This window comes from Miniopterus schreibersii, assembly GCF_964146895.1.
Source record: "Miniopterus schreibersii genome assembly, chromosome: 1".
Taxonomy (NCBI): Eukaryota; Metazoa; Chordata; class Mammalia; order Chiroptera; family Miniopteridae; genus Miniopterus; species Miniopterus schreibersii.
Window position 1 is genome coordinate 144,631,133 of NC_138101.1, and position 13,347 is coordinate 144,644,479.

Below are 13,347 nucleotides of genomic sequence, written 5' to 3' on the forward strand. Positions count from 1 at the left end.
AGCTCATCATGTTCAGAAAGTCTCTTCTTAAGCCTTGAAGGAGTTGTCAGAGACTGAGCCTCTCAGACAGAAAGTTAAAGTAGCTTATTTTCTGATGCACAGAGTATAAATTATCTCAGTGAAAATGCCTCAGGCAGAATCTAAAGACTATGGAACCACAGGGAGAGGTTGGAAGTCAGGAAGGGACGGGGTGTTTTAAAATGGTCAGTATTTGAGTAGAGCTGATCTGATATATTGATTGCATGTGGAATGAGCAGATGAAGCTAGAAGTTAAGCGGTAGGGCTTGGAGTAGCAGTAGAGGGTGAAAGGATGTGACCGGCCCCCTCTGAATGCAGAGATGCTGGTTTTCCTCCCTGAGCCAGTGCACACCCAGGGTGGCACTCCCTGCTGGGTGCATTTCCAGTGAACCTGGGGGATGGGGTCCAGTTAGTGGTAATACTGGCATTTCTGCATTTTATGTACCCATTGTTTCCTTTCCATTTGTTTACACATTGTTTCCATTTGTTTACCCATTGGTTTGGGTAGTAGTATAACAGTAATCACTCAGATTCTGTTTTGTTTGTTTTTTGCTTTGCTGGCTTGTTTACAGATCCAGAACTAGTCACTAGAAACGCCCTGAAAGCTTGGGAGGAACCTTGGGCGGGAAGGGGGCCAGGGGAAAGGATGCATAGAGCACAGGTTACTGATATCCTAGAATTCTCCTCATAAGTGCCTTTGTGCTGCTAACTTTCCCCACGTAAAGAGGCAGAGGGGCAGCATGCACAGGTTCCAGTTCGGTCCTTGTTAAACCGATGCCATCACATTTTTTGGTTGTTTCTGCCCTGCAAGTCTAGAAGTTGTGATATGCTGTGGCCTTTTTCCTTTGGGGAGGAATGTGCCTCATCATCAAGGATGACCCTGAACCCACATGAGGGGTCTTGACCTCTTTCCCTTGATTCTGTTTGGCAGTGTTTGGAGGCCAGTCTCCATTGGCTTGTGTGATCCTCAGTGGCTGAGCAGAAAAGGCTGGGCTCTGGCTGTTTGTGGGTGTGCGTGTGGAGGAGGGCACAGAGCCTCATTCATCACTTCTAGGAATCTTCCTCCTCACAAGCTATTTTGGGGGAACTGCAGGGACCACCCCTCTGGCTGCTAACAGTGAAGCCTAGTACGACACACTCTGGTCACTTTGAAAACCTTAGTTACTAGGGAGGTGGTATGCTGAGGTTGGAAAAGCATGGAATTCTAGCCAGAGCTCTCCTGTTTAGTTTGTGGGTTCCTTGGGCAACTTATTCCCTATCAGCTTCAATCCCATGTCTATAAAAGGGGGATAATAATACCTACATTTTGGTTGTTAAAGGATTAAATAAGAGATGTCTATAAAGCACTCAGTGCAGTGCCTAGGAAATAGTGAATCAATGAATGATAAATACACATCTAAACTCAACATCTCTGTTGCCGTGTTGCTGCCTTCCTCAAACAGAGCTATGTTGTCTGAATTGCCATGATCAAAGGCCAAAAGGCCTTGTCTTCTACTAACCTTGTGATTCATTTATACTAACTCCCATTTCCCCTCCTCTCTTATACTCTCTTCCAGTCCTTTTTGATTCTAGATGTGCTTTTCTCCTATTCGTGCTTTACCCTTCTTACAATCTGGTGTCTGTTAAACTTCATCTGCGGACCAAGAAGGTAAAAATCCTGTGCTTCCATACACCTTCATAGAACACGTGTGTCTGAGACTGACTGGACCGAACTTGGAACACACGAACCTTAGCCCCTGAGAGAAAGCTACACCTGTGTGCCCACTTCCTCAGACTAAAGAATCTCTGACTGACGGCCATGCCTATTCCCTAACCTTAGGCTATACTTGTTCGACTTTGCAAAGATCTGGTGCTGCTTTGTCAGATATTTTTTGCCCCCACCTTCTCAGGGTCTTCCTGGCTGCAGAGTGAGTGGGCAGAGCAGTCAGAACAGCCTGGACCAAAGTTGAGAGGAGTGGTGTAGAAAAAGCTAGGTGTGGGAAGACAGTGATAACACTCAAACAGGTGGACTCCTCTTTGGGGACAGGGCTGTGTCCCTTTTTATTTTCATTTAGATGACTTTGTTTTTCCCTTTAGGAAGGGACAACAAAAATAGGAAGGATTGACTCAGAACAGGAACAGGATATTGGTAAGTGACAGAGCATATGGTCTGACACTTTGTGGCAGATACTCATGCCTGACAGCTTTCTGCAGAGGAACCTGATGGTGCTCTGAGAGGAAAGGATCTTTGAAGTCCTAAGGGGCTTCTCCTTTTGCTGCTAGGTTGTGGGGCTGCAGCTGTGTGTCTGGGACATGGTAGGAGGGGGACCCACATGTAGGAGGATCCAGGTCTGGGAGGTTTCAGGTGGTGGCTCTTCCCATCTTGGGATACGAGATCTTCCAGATGCGGAGTCGGATCTCATGGGAAGAATGGAGGAGGTGTTTCCCTGGGCCATGCCTCTACCCAGGTGACCTCCATCTCTTCTCTGTAGTCCTGCAGGGTCAGTGGATAGAGAGAGACCACTGCACTATCACCAGCGCCTGTGGGGTCGTCATTCTGCGGCCTGCCCAGGGGGCCCGCTGCATAGTCAATGGCCGGGAGGTCACTGCCTCCTGCCGTCTGACCCAAGGTAGGACTGTCTACCGCCCTGTGTATGCTAGGATGACTGATGGACCAGCTCCATTCCCATGGGCCAGACCCAGAGAACTCAGTAAAGCAGTTTCTGCACCCAGAGATCTGAATATTTCCTAATACAGTCTTCTTCCCATACATGAAGAAGCCCTAATTCCTGGGCCCCAGAATGGAGAATAACTCTGAAATTTGTCCTGTGTTTGTTAGCTCTGTGTCCTTGGGGAATTATCTGAGCCTCAATTTTCTCGTCTGTAAAATGGGGATAATAAGAGGATTGAATAGCAGGAAATGTGAGGCTTGAATGAGCTAATCCATGTAATGTTCTTAACAGTGTTCTTGGCACTTAGTAAACGCTCATTATCATTATTACTGTCACAATTACTACTATTATGAATCTGGGTTTTTTTGGTTTTTGTTTTTAACTTTATTTATTTTTTAATTTTATTTTTGTTTAAAATATTACAGATGTCCCTTTTTCTCCCCAATGACCCATTCCACCCCGTCCCATCCTTCTCTCCAGTCCCTCTCCCCACCATTGTCCGTGTCCTTGGGTTGTGCATATAAATTCTCCCCCTCCACCCACCTGCCCTCCTATTATGAATCTGTTTAAAATCTCTGTCCTTTGAGGCTGAGCTTATATTCCCCCTCTTCCATGAAGTATTCCCTGACTACTCCACCTGGAACTCATCTTGCTTCCCCTTGGAGTACCAGACTCTACCTGTTCATTTCATTAGTTTGATACATATGCTGTACAGTATCCAATGAATACATATATTATTGACTCAGCTAACTTATCCACTTGTTGAGGGCAGGACTTTTGCCTCACAAAACAGTGCCTTGCATATAGTGTGTACTCAGAACAGGAGCTGTTGATTGAATTCTCCTCTGTCTCTGTATCACAGGAGCAGTCATAACCCTGGGGAAAGCACAGACGTTCCGATTCAACCACCCAGCAGAGGCCGCTGTCCTTCGGCAGAGAAGGCAGGTTAGCGTGCTATTTTTTCTGTGGCTGTTGGCCTCCCTGCTTCTCCTTTCTGGGGGAGGAGTTTGAGCTTTGTCTGGTTCTCTTGGGAGGGTAAGGAGGGTTGATGACTGCAGCCTTGCTATGCTTTCTTCCTTGTTCTCAGGTTGGAGAGGCTGTTGGTGGCAGTGGCTCTTTGGAGTGGCTGAACTTGGATGGAGATGTCACTGCCTCCAGGTTGGGTCTCTGCCCTTTGCTTTGGAAGAAAAGGTGAGAAACAGCTGCTCATTCTGCTGTAGAACCTACTAGTTTTTCTTCTTAGTCCATTACAACATGGAGCTGGGAGACGAGTATAGCAGCCAAGGTGTGAATAAAGCCTGGTCTGAACCAGCTTGGCAAGTGACTTGAAGATGCTGAGCTAGGTGCTCAGCTGATAGTTGCCAGGGAAGTGGACTTGGCCCTCATTTATTTCCTCTTCAGTATCGCAACTTTCTTCATCACTGACAAAGTATAGCATTTGTTGTTTCCTATGGCCACTTTCCTCTGTCAATAAGATTTAAATGTGGTGTTTTTATAGATAGCTTTGATACAGTTTTTGAACTTACCTCCCTGTATACCTCTTTACATTCTGTGCTACCTGTGTGTGCATGCAGGTGTGTGTCAATTAGCTTCCAGGACTATGGCATTCTCTGGTTTTTTTAAGACATTGTGGGACTGAGAATCTTTTTTTTCTCTTAACCAAGGGTCCAGAATGATGCATAACAGGGGCAGGAACTCCAGGAACAATGTGAAAATATCTTGGGGTTCTGCCCTCTCACACTCACTTCACCAGCATTGTAACTGTGAAGCATGGAGCCAGAGTTTTATATGTGACTGGTGGCAACTACTTTTATTCTTCATAGTCATTTTTCATCCATTTCTTCATAGAATTCCCTTCCCAGATCTAGACACGTGTGGATTTGGTACTAGGAACAGTGGTATCCTTCTTTTCACATAGCCAAAGTGGCTACTGCTTTCAGGACTTCCTTTAGAAAATGTCAGCAGGGGATTCGGTGACTGTCCAGCACCATGAGCACGGGGTGTTATGATGGCCCTTGGTCCCCTGGTTCCTTTACAGGGAACTAGCTGCTCTTTCCTCAGGCCAGGAGAGTTTAATGGCAGCTAAAGATAGTCCTGGGTCTGACCTTGGTAGTGGGGGATGTTGGATGCAGGAGCAGATGTGCTCTGGTGCAGGGAGCATGAGAGCAGGCAAATCCTCACAGTGGGGTTGCTAAGGGCCAAAGGGCCATGCACCAGAGTCTAAGGGAGGACCATCCTAGAGTCAAGAGACTGAAGGCTGTTTGGGGGGACGGGTAAGGTGGGAGAGGTGACATCAGGTGAAGTGTATGAAGGCCAAGATGGACTCAGGACTGAGGCTGGGGCTCTTGTTTTGTCAGAGTGGCCCTCTCTTTTTGTAGTGAATCCATGAAAGGAAGCCTTGTCTTAGGTAAGGTTTCCATTGGAAAGACTTACTGAGTCTCTGAGCCTGTTTGCTCACCTCTAAGTAAGGATACTACTCTCTCTCCCAGGGATCCTTGCAATATGGGTTGAAAAATCTAGAACATGTGGAGTACTTTGCTGAAGCTCCTGTTCTCCCATCTCACCACTGCTGACCAGAGGACACTGCTCTCCAGCCTTTTTAAGGCCTTCCTGGGCTCTCTGGCCCAATGGACACTGATCTGACCTTTCATTTAGAGAGCACAGAAAGGGATTAGAGAATCAAGGCCTCTCCTATTCGCTCCCTCCACTCTTTAGCACCAGCTCTAAGAGCCTGTGGGCTGAGCTGGTCCTTCCTAGCTTCCGTAGCTGGCATCTTATGCCAGCCCTGGTAGAAGTAGGGTGGTGTGGGCCTCCAGCCTGTGATTGGGCAGAGGAACTGGGAGGAGAACCCATGAGAGTGGAGAAAACTGCAAGTAGTCAGCTGGGTTCCCAGTTGGTTTGTGGCTGTATCTCCATGAGAGTCTCTTCTCTGCTCTTGGTGGGGTTGAGCCTCCCCTTGTCCTAGGCTTTCTTTCCTTACCTTTTTTCTCTGGAGGAGCAGTTGTGGGGAACCTGCAAAGCTGAAACTGACTCCAGAGCTAGGGGAAATTGGCCAGTCTGTCTCCTTTCCTCTTGCAGCAGTGTACTGGACCAAGGAATTTGTCCTTGAAACTGTTTGTTGCCCATGTTCTTTGCAGTTCCCCATTTGGAATTTTGGGGACTTAACCTTAAGTGCTCAGAGCCCAGGAGACACTGTAATTGCTGCCACTGCTACTGCTGCCTTAGTGAGTAGATGCTGCTGCATTTTGCTGCAGAAGCTGTCAGACTCTGAGGTGACCGGGAGGGCGCCATGGAGTCCTGGCAAGGAGGGGTCCAGGCAGCAGCTGGGGGAGGCAGGAGCCACTCAAGATGAAGGGGGCAGTCATCTGAGAGAGACAGAAGTCCTTGGCTGGCAGGTAACTGAAGGCTTGCCCTTGGTACTCTACCCAGACATGTAGCATAAGGTTGGTATTTTCTTTCTCACTTGTTTTTTGGGAACTTGGCTGATGTACTTAGCAGAGGAGCTGTTTTCACTGTGATGACAGGGGCATCTCGGGAGAGTGTGCGGTATCTGTAGTGATCCTCCCAGACCATCTCTCCTCACAGGCCTCGATGCTGCTGTGAAGGAAACTACTGGGTTATCAGAAACTGACTGGCAGCTGCCTTTCTCCAAGAGGAGGGCTAGAGAGAGCTCTCCTCCAGGGAGGGAGAAATTGTAACCAGGGTTCAAGATGTCAGAGAAGGAAGCTAAATACTCTCCGGGAATTCAGAATAAAGATCCCCTCCCTGCCCCTTGCATCTGCTGGTCTGGATCTTAGCTGGGTTTGTCTGAGACACTCAGATGGGCTTATGTGTGTAATTCTGCCATGTCTGTAGTCAGACAAATTTTGGAGTAGTAGGGCGGACATGACACATGTATAAAATGTTTTCCATTAACTGCTTTTTTCTATTTGTGTAGCATTAACTGTTTTTTTATTCCAATTGCTATCCCTAGACTTTTGCCTCACATGCATCAAAGTGTCTTTGCTCTTTTATGTCCATTCTACTATGTGTATTTGGCCTTTTGCCCACAGTAGTCAGTGCCAGTCTCCCCCAGAGTGCATTCATTCAAGTATCTGGGCCTGTCCTAGTCCTTGGACCCACTGCATTTTTTTTTTTAATTTCATATTATTATTTTAATTTTATTTTTAAAAATTATTATTATTATTTTTCTTTATCTTTATTGTTGAGAGTATTAGGGGTCCCATTTTCCCCCCCAGTTGATCCCCTCCACTTCGCTCCCACCCCCTCCCCAGGCCTTCACCCCGTTATTGACTGTGTCCATGGGTTATGCATATATGCATATAACTTCTTTGGTTAATCTCTTCCCACCCTCCACCTCCTTTCCCTCTTTCCTCTGAAATATGATCGTCTCTTGCATTTGTCAGTGTCTCTGGATCTATTTAGTTCATCAGATTCTTTTGTTCATTAGCTTCTTCTTAAAGAAGACCCTTCAACTTTTCCTGTAGTGCTGGTCTGGTGGTGATGAACTCCTTTAGCTTTTTCTTATCTGTGAAGCTCTTTATCTGACCTTCAATTCTAAGTGATAGCTTTGCTGGGTAGAGCAATCTTGGTTGTAGTTCCATGTTTTTCATCACTTTGAATATTTCTTGCCACTCCCTTTTGGCCTGCAAGGTTTCTGTTGAGAAATCAGCTGACAGTCGTATGGGTGCTCCCTTGTAGGTAACTAAGTGCTTTTCTCTTGCTGCTTTTAAGATTCTCTCTTTGTCTTTAACCTTAGGCATTTTAATTATGATGTGTCTTGGTGTGGGCCTCTTTGGGTTCCTCTTGTTTGGGACTCTCTGGGCTTCCTGGACTTGTAAGTCTATTTCTTTCCCCCGATAGGGGAAGTTTTCTGTCATTATTTTTTCAAATAGGTTTTCAATTTCTTGGTCTCTTTCTTCCCCTTCTGGCATCCCAATAATACAAATGTTGGGCCTCTTGAAGTTGTCCCAGAGGCTCCTTATACTATCTTCATATTTCTGGATTATTTTTTCTTCTTGCTCTTCTGGTTGGGTGGTTTTTTGTTTCCTCATGTTCCAAATTGCTGATTTGATTCTCAGCGTCCTCTACTCTATTGTTGATTCCCTGTAAATTATTCTTCATTTCAGTTTGTGTAGCCTTCATTTCAAATTGGTACTTTATTATAATAGTTATAGATTTTCTCAGTTATTTCCCAAACAATATGCTTAAGCATCCTTATAAACAAAATTCTGAACTCTGTATCTGTTAGCTTGTTTGGATCTATTTCATTTAGTTCCTCTTCTAGAGATTTCTTCTGTTCTTTCCTTTGTGACATGTTTCTTTGCCTCCACATTTTGGCTGCTTCCAGGTGTTTGTTTCTATGTGTTAGGTAGAGCTGCTGTGTCTCCTGGAATTTGTAGAGTGGCTTTGTGTAGTAGGTGTCCTGTAGGATCCAGTGGCTCAGCCTCCCCAGTCACCTGAGCTGGGCCTTCTAGGTGCTCCCCTGTGTGGGCTGTGTGCACTGTCCTGTTGTAGCTGAGCCTTGGTTGCTGTTGGTGTCACTGGGAGGGATTGACCCCCAGGCCAATCAGCTGTGAGGACCAGCTGCAACTACAGCCAAAGAGCTGCTGTGCTGGAGACACCCCTGTGGAGCAGGATTTACTTCAGTGGGGCTTTGGTGTTCACCAAGTGCGCCCCTTGAATGTGTCACTCGTGGATGTGGTAGGGTTGTAATCCAGCATGGTTGAGTCTGAGCACCAGGTGCACTATCTCTGGGGCCTCCTGGGAGGTGCAAAGTCAGCCTGTGCCAGTGCCTTGCCCAGGGCCACCCAGCATGGGCTACACAGCAAACTGTAGTTGGCTGCCAGTTGTGCTGGGCTTGGAGGTGTCCAGGAGAGGCCAAGCTATGAGCCAGTGCAGGCTGCTGCTACTGCCAGGCCTGGGGCCACTTATCAAGTCCTATGGGTCATGCTGCTGCTTGTTTGAGGAATTTTAGGAAAGTCCTAAGCATGAGGCTCGAGAGGCCACTTACACAGAAAAGCCACTGGAAATGGCCTGGATGAGCTTGCAGGTGGGGAGGGGCCAAAGGTGTGAGGTGCTGGGGATTCAAATATGGCACCTACCTGCCGGCTGTGTGCCGGGAGGACTCGTCAAAGGAGCAGTGGCCTCTGCCAGCCCTTCTGCCTGGAGAAAGCTGCCCCTCCACCTCTCGCTCTGACTTCAGGCAGGTTAGTTCCTCCCCGAGTGTCCCAGGTCCTTTCAGGCTGCTGCCCGGCGCTGGGCTCAGAGGGAGCGCGTCTGAGTGAGTCCGTGCGCCGGCCCTTTGAGAGGAAAGCCTGGGGCTCCCGCAGCCTCCGGGACCCTCAGCCACAGTCCCCGCTGGTTTCACAGCCCGGAGTTCTGGGGACGTCTCTTCCTGGCCCTGGAGCCCTGGGTTGGGAGCCCTTAGTTGGGCTGGGACCCCTCCCTTCTCCAGAAAACCTCCCCTGCGGAGATGTCCTCCCGGGGTTCAACTGGGGCACCGGGTGTGGGCCCGCGGCCACGTCTCCATGATTTAACCCGGATCCGCCAGCATCTCCTCCCCTCCTCCCGGTCTCGGTGCTCCTTCAGTTCCCTGGTTGTAGGGCTTCTGTTCAGCCAGATTTCAGGAGGTTCTGAGCGATGGTGGTTCTGTATTTTAGTTGTAATCTTGATGTGGTTGCGGGAGGCGGCGGGTGCAGCTTCTATCTACACCGCCATCTTGTTTCGACCCCCACTGCATTTTGAATCACCTCACAGCATCCTTCACAGAGAAGACACTGCTCATGTTTCAGCTCCTACCCACGTACCTCCTATCCATCTATTCACTCTCCCACCCATCCATCCTTTACTGTCCTCCTAAAGCTACATTAAGGAATCTTAATTCCTCTAAGACAGAGGCAGCAAATGGTCTGTAAAGGGCCAGGTAGTATTTTAGTGCTTTGCAGGACTTAGAGTCTCTGCTGCAGAGACTCAGCTTTGCCATTGTGGCTCAGAAGCAGCCTAGACAAGATGTAAATGAATGGTGTGGCTGTGTTCCAGTAACACTTTACTCGCAAAAACAGGCAGTGGACCCAATCTGGCCCACAGGCTATAGTGAACCTCTGCTTTGAAACCCTCTGTGATTTCATTCTGCTCTGCAAAGTGTAAATCTCCTGAGCAGAGTGAACCGCTTAAGAGCATGCTGCTCAGCCTGAGAGCTGGTTCTAGTGTCCAGTCATTGCATCCTGGGGCTGGAATGAAGGCTGAGGGAGGCTGGATTAAGGCACTTTTGTGAGCCTCTGGTGGATCCTGACCCTTCTCAGCCATTCCCCCTCCAACTGCCATCCTGGAACGTCCACTCAGTTTGCTCCTTTAGGAACCCAAATGACAGGGATGGAGTGACCCTGCAGAAATAGCATGTGAGGTCCTCTCTAGAAGGTTATGTGTGACCCAGGGCAAGGTTAGCATGCCAGGCAGAAGCTGCCAGTCTTTAGGGGAAGGCTCTCAGTCATCCATGGTCACCCAGGAACCTAGTAGCAGAATGAAGTATGACTGTAATCTAAAATTCTTTTTGAACTTTGTGTTATGGAAAATTCCAAATACACTACAAACAATCAACTCATAGTTAATCTTGTTTCATTTACATTCCCACTCACTTTCCCCCACTCCTCCCCACTGGATCTAAGCAAATACCAGACAAATTCATCAGAAAATGCTTCAGCATATATCTCTGAAGGTTATGTTACAGTCTAAAACTCTTGAACTCTCTTCCAGCGCTGGTTCACACAAGTGTGGTTGTGTAAATTCTCTGTCTGTAATGGCTGCCGCCTACCACCAGCTCTCAAAAGGATTTCTGTTTCGGGGAATGGAGGTGTAGTTGTAATCTATGAACATGTGTGCAAGACTCTCCATTCCACGGGGACTCTGGGGCTTCTGCTCAACTTTGTTTCCAGCAAAGACCCTTTTTTTAAAAATAAAAAAAGGCAAAGTTTCTTGACTTATCTAAAATGTTTCAGGGCTTTTTGTTTGTTTGAAAACTGCTTTACTTTCCTGGTTATTTTTCTTAGATTGTGCTAAACCCACAATCTAAGAATACGCTAGTCTAAGGACTGTTCTCCCTCCTGCACTATGACATCATTAGCTGCCTGTGACACCACGCCTGTGTGTCCCAAGATGCCAGAAGTCCAAAGCCCTCTCTGCCCTGTTGAATTTATGGGCTCTCTCAGAGGGACTTAGATGTCCACTGGTTTGTACTGAGATGGATTTGCATTTCCCTGGGTAACCTTGGCCCCTCTGTGACAGGAAAGTGCTGGGGGAGCAGCGTGACAAGGACCACCAGCTACCCAGGGCTGGAGAGACAGTCCAGAGGGCCGAGATTCAGCAGCAGCAGTGCTACACGGGGGATTTGAGGCAGCGAATCCTAGTGCAACAGATTAGAGCCAAGCAGGACCTGGAATTGGACCAGGCGCATGTCAGCTGGCAGATTAAAGACAGTAGGTGCCCGCTGCTCACAATGTCTGCTTCATCTTCTCATCTCTTCATTTTCATTCTTCCCCAGACTTCCGTATTCTCCCCTTTGTTTTCTTTGTGATATGATGGAATCTTTGGTATTAGGCATTCTCTCTTCTTTTTTTAGAGACCAGAGGCTCTTACAAGGGGCTGGAAGCAAGAATAAGGAAGCAGCTTCCTATTGCCCCTCAGAGTGATGGACCTCTGCTCACTCCTTCTCTTGCGCACATTTGTCCTAGCATATACCCACTGCTGTGCCGAGGCCTGGGGCTTCATTCCCTTGCCCTGTGGTAAGGGGATGTCACCCCGGCCAGCTTTTTCACTCTGTATAGGTCCAGCCATGGCCGGAGGTGTCTGAGTCCAGGCAGCCACCGGCAGGGAGGGAGGTGCTGACCTTCTCTCAGGGTGTTTTTGGTTCCCAGACCAGCAGTGGTGGCTCAGAGAAGAGACCTGGTTGGCCAGCTTGCAACATCAGCATCAGCAAGACCGTGTAGCAGAGAAAGAACCTGAGGCCTCTGTGCCAACTGATTCTTGGCTTCAGACATATCCTGAGACTCAACCATCCCCACTGGTCCGAAGCCAGAAGAGGGCAGTACCACGTCAGTTCCTTCGGAGACGAGCTCTTCGGGCAGCAGAGCGGACTGTCCGGCGAAAAAAGGTCTCTTTTCAGCTAGAGAGAATCATCAAGAAACAGAGACTGCTAGAGACCCAGAGGAGACTGGAGCAGCTCAAGGCATTGTGCTGGCTCCAGGATGGTTGTCCCCAAGACCCCCCACACCAGGTCCCCAGCCCCAATGCCACGGTCACAGGGCATCAAGGTAGAAGCAGATCGACAAGTGGCAGCTCTTTGAGCCTCCGAAGCCTCTGCCTCCAGTACTTGCCCCAGCTACGCAGGTACAGCCACCTGGAAGCTTTGGTTGAGGTTTAAAGCCTTGTTGCCCAGGCCGTGCTCTTTACTTCCCAATGCCTCAGCTTCCTCAATCTGTAAAATGGAAAGATGTATTTACTCCTCTCTTCCTTGTCACCCTTTCCCTCTTCTGACTCCTCCTTTCTCTGTAGTTGATATCTCCTAAGACTCAGGCTTTTTCTTTCTCCCACTCTGAGTGGCAGCTCTTGCTGCTTTGGTGTGATCTTCTGTGTGAGCCTTATTTTTTGTCTTTAGACCCTGACTATCCACTTACATATCCTTGTGTATTCCTGCCCCACCTCCCTCTCATCCTGCCTCAAACCAGACTCTGTTCCCACACATTCCCTCCTCCTCCCTCCCCACCTGACCTGCCACCTCAAGTGAGCTTCCTGACCCCACCTCCCAACTGGTGAGCGAGGAGAACATTATCTTTCTGACTCCAGGTTCAATTTGGGATCTTTCTTGTTTCTTTTCTCCTTCACTCCTTACATTTAGTCAAGGTGAGGATATGTTATCACCCAGACTGCTTGGAACAGGGGACTGTGTCTACCTCTTTATGCTCTGGGCCTACCCGGGCCTTACCCATAGTAGGTAGACAATTAACGTCTGTGGGGTTATGCTTGCTCACCTCTCTGGTCTTCAGAGTAGTAGGCAGGCTTTTTTAAAAAACCTTTTTATTATGAAAAAATTTTAAACATACACAAACTTGGGAGAATAATACCTAACCCATTCAGCAATTATCTGGAGTCACCATGCTTGCTTTATCTCCCCTCCTTCCTTTTTCTGATGAAATATTTTAAAGCAACTCCTAGACATCATGTCATTTCAATCCTACATCAGGTATACACTTCTAAAGCATAAGGACTTTTACTATAACCACATTGTCATTATCACACCTAACAAAATTAAGATGAATTGTTTGGTATAATCTAAATCTAGGCCATATTCAAATTTCTACAGCTGCCTCAAAAATATCTATTTATAGTTAGATGTTCAAATGAAGATCTATATAGGATTTACACACACATGTGGTTATATCTTTTAAGTTTCTTTTAATTTTTTGTTTTGTTTTTATTTCTTCATATCATTGATTATTAAAAGAGAGTGAGCCAGTTCTTTAGAATGTGCTGTGTTATAGATTTGTCCGTTTGATTCCTTGTAGTATCATTTAAATTGTTCCTCTGTTCTTTGTATTGCCTATTAACTGAAGTTTTCTTTAAAGGCATGATTAGATTCAGAGTCAATTCAACCTTTTTATAAGATAAAAAAACTGAGGTATAG

General features: G+C 47.3%; 1 protein-coding gene across 1 annotated transcript in view; it reads left to right on the top strand.

Moving 5' to 3' along the window:
• Positions 1 to 13,347, top strand: part of STARD9 (StAR related lipid transfer domain containing 9) — a 102,353-nt gene that overhangs the window by 62,730 nt on the left and 26,276 nt on the right. Inside the window, exons 17-22 of the mRNA XM_081153931.1 lie at positions 2,095 to 2,146; positions 2,490 to 2,627; positions 3,532 to 3,614; positions 3,757 to 3,860; positions 10,953 to 11,143; positions 11,582 to 12,053. Of these exons, the coding sequence (XP_081010057.1) occupies positions 2,095 to 2,146; positions 2,490 to 2,627; positions 3,532 to 3,614; positions 3,757 to 3,860; positions 10,953 to 11,143; positions 11,582 to 12,053 (1,040 nt within the window). The remainder of the gene's footprint in view (positions 1 to 2,094; positions 2,147 to 2,489; positions 2,628 to 3,531; positions 3,615 to 3,756; positions 3,861 to 10,952; positions 11,144 to 11,581; positions 12,054 to 13,347) is intronic.